This window comes from Nestor notabilis, unplaced genomic scaffold, assembly GCF_000696875.1.
Source record: "Nestor notabilis isolate BGI_N333 unplaced genomic scaffold, ASM69687v1 scaffold20088, whole genome shotgun sequence".
Taxonomy (NCBI): domain Eukaryota; kingdom Metazoa; phylum Chordata; class Aves; order Psittaciformes; family Psittacidae; genus Nestor; species Nestor notabilis.
In genome coordinates, this window is record NW_009939861.1 from 255 (window position 1) to 7,184 (window position 6,930).

At 45.6% G+C, this 6,930-nt stretch overlaps 1 protein-coding gene across 1 annotated transcript; it reads left to right on the forward strand.

Moving 5' to 3' along the window:
* Positions 1 to 86: 86 nt before the first annotated feature.
* On the forward strand, positions 87 to 6,383 carry LOC104410035 (mitochondrial dynamics protein MID51-like). Its single transcript, XM_010020088.1, is given in 6 exon segments — positions 87 to 190; positions 1,473 to 1,621; positions 1,771 to 1,951; positions 3,981 to 4,243; positions 5,360 to 5,818; positions 5,820 to 6,383. Coding segments are annotated over 5 exon segments (1,413 nt in total). The 5' UTR covers positions 87 to 190; positions 1,473 to 1,477; the 3' UTR covers positions 6,186 to 6,383.
* The last annotated feature ends 547 nt before the right edge of the window (positions 6,384 to 6,930 follow it).

Consider the following 6,930-nt stretch of genomic DNA (forward strand, 5'->3'; position numbering starts at 1 on the left):
GGGGCCTGGTCTAGAGATTCCCTATAGCTCTTTTTGGCCCCGCTGTCCTCGTCTTTCTAAATCCCCTTGCCAACCAAAAGAGATGATTAGCACTCCCTGCCCACCATTGCCTTGAAGAAATCTGGAAGGTGCCTTCACAGGCATAGCAGGAGGGCTCTCCTGTTCTCATTACAAATGCATTAGGTCACAGGTAGGTCATTTACAACGATACAACCGTGTTCTTTATGCTGTTATTACAGTTACCTTTGTGAAAGTGCCTAGGGATGAAGAGTGACTGGGTTCCTGGTTCCTCCTTGTTCATTCATCCCGAGGTTGTAGCTTGGTCTTAGAAAGACCTAAGAACAGTTTTAAACCACCCAAGTCAGGCAGAGTCTGAACTTTTGGCACTGACTTAGGAAACAGATCTTGATTCAGATTGTAAGAGTTTTCATGTCAGTTGACTGAGGATCAACCTATGGGTATAGCGGTGGCAAAGTGTGTTTTACATGTGGTGTTGGCCAGGGAGACTCTTTAAATACCAAGGTGCGGTTAAGTGGGAACTGGAGAAAACAAAAGTATGCATGTAAGAAAACATTAATGTTCATTGTCCAAACAAATGATTCTGGGAGCGGATGCTCTGAAGCTTCTGATTTGTTACAGACAAGCAGTTGACCATCCTTGCATTGCCTTGTCTGCAGGCAAAACTACCTGCATTAGACTAAGAAAATAAATCGGCATAAAAAGTACCATGCTTTGTTTGAGAAGCACTAATTAAAAAGACCCAAATGGTCATAGAATTTTATATAATATACAGGATTTTACTGCAAAATATTGCTGAAGTGCCACTTTCTTTTTAAAAAAGCATTACGTGATTGCACAATTACAGAAACATAGAATGATTTGGGTTGGAAAGGACCTTAAGATCATCTTGTTCCAATGCCCTGCCATGGGCAGGGACACCTCACACTAGACCATGTCACCCAAGGTTGTGTCCAACCTGGCCTTGAACGCTGCCAGGGATGGAGCATTTACCACTTCTATGGGCAGCCCATTCCAGTGCCTCACCGCCCTCACAGTAAAGAACTTCTTCCTTAGATGTAACCTGAACTTCCCCTGTTTAAGTTTGAACCCATTACCCCTTGTCCTATCACTACAGTCCCTGCTGAAGAGTCCCTCTGCAGCATCCTTGTAGTCTGTTTGCTTCGATCATTAGAAGCCCAGCATCAAATCTGGGATATTCTTTTTCAGATTATAAACAGAGCTGGAACCAAAAGAAGTGCTGTCATTGCCGAGCTTGGTCAATACTGTTCTGGTGTGTCTGGGAATAAGGAGCTTTTCAAGGGAAGATAATTAAAGAGGCTGCAGAATTAGGTGGTCCTGTCCTATGGCTCTGTGCTGAGAGCCCAAGAGCTGTGAACATGGGGTGGAGAAGGGAGTGGACTGTTGGGGTTATGTGTTTTGACCTGTTTGTTTAACGCTCCTGCTCCTTCCAGGTGAGATGGCAGGCGCTGGCCAGCGCAAAGGGAAGAAGGATGACAATGGCATCAGCACAGCCATCGACTTTGTGCTGTCCAATGCTCGGCTTGTGCTGGGTGTGGGGGGAGCTGCCATGCTGGGCATCGCCACGCTGGCTGTCAAACGGGTGAGCATGTGGCCACCAGGGTGGGACCTGAGTACCGGGGTGCTGGAAAGAAGGAATGGGGAAAGCCCCAGGATTCTGGCACTAGGCTGGGTAAAATGCAAGTGATAGGCTCTTAATGACTTAAACTGTTCCTGGTGATGTTGCTTTAGATGTACGACCGGGCAATCAGTGCTCCCAGCAGTCCCACTCGCTTGAGCCAGTCGGGAAAGAGGAGCTGGGAAGAGCCAAAGTGGCTGGGCTCCTCCTCACGCTTACTGACCCAGGACATGAAGACTAGCCTCAGCCGTTCCCTACAGACCCTTCCCACTGATCCTTCAGCTGCAGACACAGGTAAGGAACAGGGGGATACTCCTGCATTACAGAGTCATCCAGGCCCATAAACCCTGTATTCATTTAAAGGACTGCAGGGAAGAGAATGCTCTGTCTAGCTCGGGGTTTTGATATTTTTCTTTTAAGCAGGTCTGTTGGTAAGTTCAAGAATTAAAGTCATATTGGAAAGTAGTGAATAATAGTCATCTGCTTGCATTCTTCATTCCTCAAAGAGCTTTATTCTCCCTCAGTCTTTTTATCTTTCAAGCTGAATACTTATCTGGGCAATCTTTCCTGATAAAAAGCCATAACATTCCTTTCAAGCTCTTTGTTGCTTTGTTTTGGACCATTCCAGTTTGTTTGTGGGTTATTTTAAGAGGGAAATATGCAAATCGTGAATGTACTAGCATTTTATAACATTATTTTCTATATTATTTCTAGCAGTTTTCTAATAATTTCTGTAATGCTGTTTGCCTGTTTAGTGCTGTTTATCACTAAGTTAGTCTTCAACAGGCTATGAAAAGTGACCTGCAATCCTCATTCTGTAAGTAGTAATAAGTAATACTATATATATTTCAATATAGATAATTAATAATACGTAATTCAGAGTCTCTCAGTGTTTGTTATATGTGTTTGCTTGTTTTTCTTACTGATTTTATTTACTATCCCTGGTTGCTTCAGGAGATTTATACTTGGAGATTTAAAATAAAAATTAGGATCAAGCTTTTAACTTGATTTCCAGATGCTCTGCAAGAAAGTCAGCTTCAGGATGACAATGGATTTTCTGCTGAGGATTATGCAGAACTAGGCAGCTGTGTTAAATGGGGTCTAGATCATTTGATTAGAATCCCCAAAGATGAGGATTGAGGAATACAACTATTGATGGTGATGTCTTGCATACTTGACTTAAAAATAACTTAAATGAAAAAATAAGGGATTTTTGTTTCATGAACAGGCAATGAAGTCTGGTTCCCTGTGGTTTTGTGAGCCATTTCCTTTTCAGACAAAACCTCAGATCTGTCCAAAGACTCCAGTGGGACAAGAGACAGCAGCTGCTGAGGTTGGGCAAGATGTGCTTGTGTGCAGCTTGGTCAGCCATTCTGCATGTGCTGCGTGACCAAATGCCTCTTGCCAGACAACTGTGCGACAGCTGATTGCCTTAATGGGGCCACTGACCTGGGGGGGTTCTCCTGCACCTGTTAGGTACCACAGCCCTTCCAACGGCCTCTTAGATCTGTAATTCTCATTGATAACTTCTGAAACTCTTGGTCCATATTAAAAGAATTCTGAAAGATAGATGGAAACACTGACTTACTTCTTTAGGAAACTAGACAGAAGAAAAGAGGCTTAGAGAATGTGTGCACCTTAGGCACTGCTTAATAATGCAGGCGGCAGCATGAAGCATTGTATTGTGCTTAAGAGTGGGCTCTCTGTTCTTCAGTCATGGAAAGCATGAGGGAAGTTTGAGTTTGGGGCTATGACTGCCTGAGCTCTGCTGGCCCCAAGGTCTGTTGCCTCATCATCCTGATAACCGTTGATCAAACTCCTAACAACTATATTATTACACGGTGGCGCGATCTTCTCTGATCTTATACCCTGGTCAGGACTGGGTTTTGCTTATAATCTGTAAGAATCCATTATAATGTTAAAAACTTAATGAGATCATGGTGGTTGTTGAAGAGTGTCTCATCCACTGGCCTGGCATCATGCTGAGAGCTTCTGAACTGGTAACAGTGCTGAATTTTTGATGTAATTGAACTAGGGTCCTGCCCACATAGCCATTAACATCGTGTACATGAGAGTAATTTTAGTCTTGTTCTAAATTCCAAATCTAGTAACTTGTTTTCATCCGGTTTGTTACTTGTAGTAGTATCTTTAGAAGTTTCTCAGCACCTCCATTTTGACTGGTACCTGTGGAAAGCATGCAAAATGTCTGATGAAAGCTTTTTGAGACCTCGGAGTCTGCACCTCCGTGCTGCAGATTTTCTTCTGCAGATCATTTCATGGTGTAACACTGCAGAGGATCAATAGTTTTCCTTCTGTCTTGCAGACTTTTTTCGACCAACAAAGCCCAAGCCATCTGCCAAAAGGAGTCAAGTGGAGCTGGAAAAATCTCGCCTTCGCCTGTCTCTGCAAGAAAAGCTTTTTGCTTATTACCGAAAGAAGGTGGCTATCCCAGCGGATGAGCAGGCCCGGGCCAAGCAAGCAGCTGTGGATATCTGTGCGGAGCTGCGCAGCTTCCTACGTGCCAAGCTGCCGGACATGCCCCTGCGTGACATGTACCTCAGCGGCAGCCTCTATGATGATCTGCAGGTAATTCCTGGGGCCGCATGACGGGTCATTATCCAGAAGGCTGACGAGGCAGGGGCATCTCAGGCTTCCCTTTTGGCAGTGCTGGCTCAGCACAGCATTCCTCTGTAATAAGGCTCCTGGTGTCGCCTTTCCCACAGTGGAGCCAGGCGTTTATTTCTGCAGTACTGTTTGAACAGGCGTGACCAGGATGCTCCAGTGCCATTGGCAAAGCATTTGCTTTCTGATGGTTTATTTCTCTGGATTATCTCAGCCCTTCTTACCTTCCTCTCTGTCTCTCCCTTCAGCTGTTTGTTTCTTGCTGTTTCTCTGGTAGACCTCTGTTTTCTCTCAGTGCCTTCTGACTCCTTCCACATACATGATATTCCCCTAGAACTCCTGTGTATTAATGTAGGTTTTCCCTACTCTTTTTAATGCATGATTGTGTGGATTTGACAGCAGTCCCTGCTGCATATCTCTCTGATGGGAAGATGTCATAGCTATAGTGAGTGATTCAGAGGCACACTTTTTTGTTTGAGTCAGAGCTCTGGAATGGAGTGTCAAGGGTCCAGTGAAACTTAGAGCCGGAGTCTTAATCACATTGGTGAAAAGAGATCTTTAATGACCTTTTTCCAAACAATGTGGCAGACCAGGCGAGGGCAGTTCCTAGTTGTACAGTGGGATAATTAAACCATGGCAAATTTTAAGTTTGTCTAGAAACTTTATACTCTGCTTCCTGTTTTAAATTATCACGTGGTGCTGCTGTGCCCTGGGCCAGCTGCATCTCACATCCAAGGAGTGGACTTAGAGCAATAGGAGGCAAAAGGAGTCATCTATATGCAGTTCATGTTAGATCCTGAAGTATTTAAAGATCTCTAAATAAGACGTATCGTATAAACACTAGCTTGGGTTTTACCTTGGAGTTATCCCACTGATCATGGGAAATAGTCCTTCACAATGTCCTTTGACAAAAGGAGGCAGCGAAGCCCACACAGAGAGGAGACTGAGACAGCTGAATCCTTATTCCAGGTTCCTTTGAACAGAAGGTTCTTTTGAACAGAAGGCTATCTAAAGACGGTGAATAAAACTGAGTGTGGAGAGGGACAGCTTGTTCTTACCGACTTTTCTCTCTTGTGAAAGGTAGTGACAGCTGACCACATCCAGCTCATTGTGCCTCTGATGCTGGAGCAGAACCTGTGGTCGTGCATCCCCGGGGAGGACACTATCATGAACATTCCTGGCTTCTACTTGGTGCGTCGGGAAAACCCAGAGTACTTTCCACGTGGAAGCAGCTACTGGGACCGCTGTGTGGTAGGGGGTTACCTTTCCCCCAAAACTGTAGCAGACACCTTTGAGAAAGTTGTAGCTGGCTCAATCAACTGGCCAGCAATTGGAACTCTCTTGGATTACGTGATCCGTCCAGCAGCTCCCCCAGCAGATTTGACACTGGAAGTCCAGTATGATCCAGAACGGCATCTTTATATCGACTTCCTTCCATCCCTGACTTTGGGTGACATCATCCTTGTGGCCAAACCCCATCGATTAGCCCAGAATGACAATTTGTGGCGACTGAGCCTGCGGCCGGCAGAAACGGCTCGCCCCCCGGGCCTCGCAGCCGCTCCGGGCCCTGGACCAGTGTGATTCTGGCTGCCGTTGTTTGTGCCTGAAGATCTTGAAAGCAGTATCCAAGTCAAACCCAGCCCTGGGTCACCTCACTGCCAGCCAGCTCACCAATGTCATCCTGCACCTATGCCAAGAAGAGTCCGACTGGTCCCAGGACATGCTGGCTGATCGCTTCTTGCAGACGCTGAAGGGGTTGATCCGATACTTGGAGGCGGGAGTCCTCCCTAGTGCTCTGAACCCCAAGGTGAACTTGTTTTCAGAGCTCACCCCCGAGGAAGTGGATGAGTTGGGCTATACCCTCTACAGCTCTCTGTCAGAGCCAGAGGTGTTGCTGCAGACATAATGGGGCCTTACCTAGAGAAGTGTTGATGGGGTTTAGCTACAATGGACTTTGATTACTACAAAATACGTCTCTTCCACCTCTGTCTCTCTTTCTCTCTCTTTTCCCTCCCTCCCTCCCCCCCTTCCTTTTGGTTCATTATTATTTCCTGCTGTGGAGTTGGTGCTCCCACTGAATTTCTTGGTGCTACTGGTCCATTTCCACCATCTCTGCCCCAACAGGTACCCATTAGCTAGGGAAAAGAGCTGAAACTGCAGCTCTAAGATCTTCACATCAATTCTGCCAATGTTTTCAGTGTCTACCAAAAAAATAAACCAAACTATGCACTTCTTTTTCTTGTAGTACAGTTACTGCATTTGAGTCCATTTTGGTCTGAAGAAGGTGGAACTGGGCTGGTAAATCCAGTGACAATTTCAGCAGACTTGCATTGAGGTCCTTTCCTCCAGCCCGACTTTGCCCCATGTTTCTTTTTCCCTGCTGTACCACACTGTCTCCTCATTATTTTATTTTAAGTCTTTTTTTGGTCCCTTTGACCCAGTCATGCAGGGCAGACTGAGGGAGATGTTTTGGATAGGGGTGTTTTTTGTATTTCTGAGGGGATAATGATGACACTGGCAGTATTTAGGGCTGTAGAGTTTGGAATAGGAGAACGCTCCTGAAGAGCCTTCTCATTCTTGGCAGGAGTAAGGGCTGAGGCTTGTCCAGTCTGCTGCAACACAGCCTTCAGTATGGGCAGTTCTCACTGAAG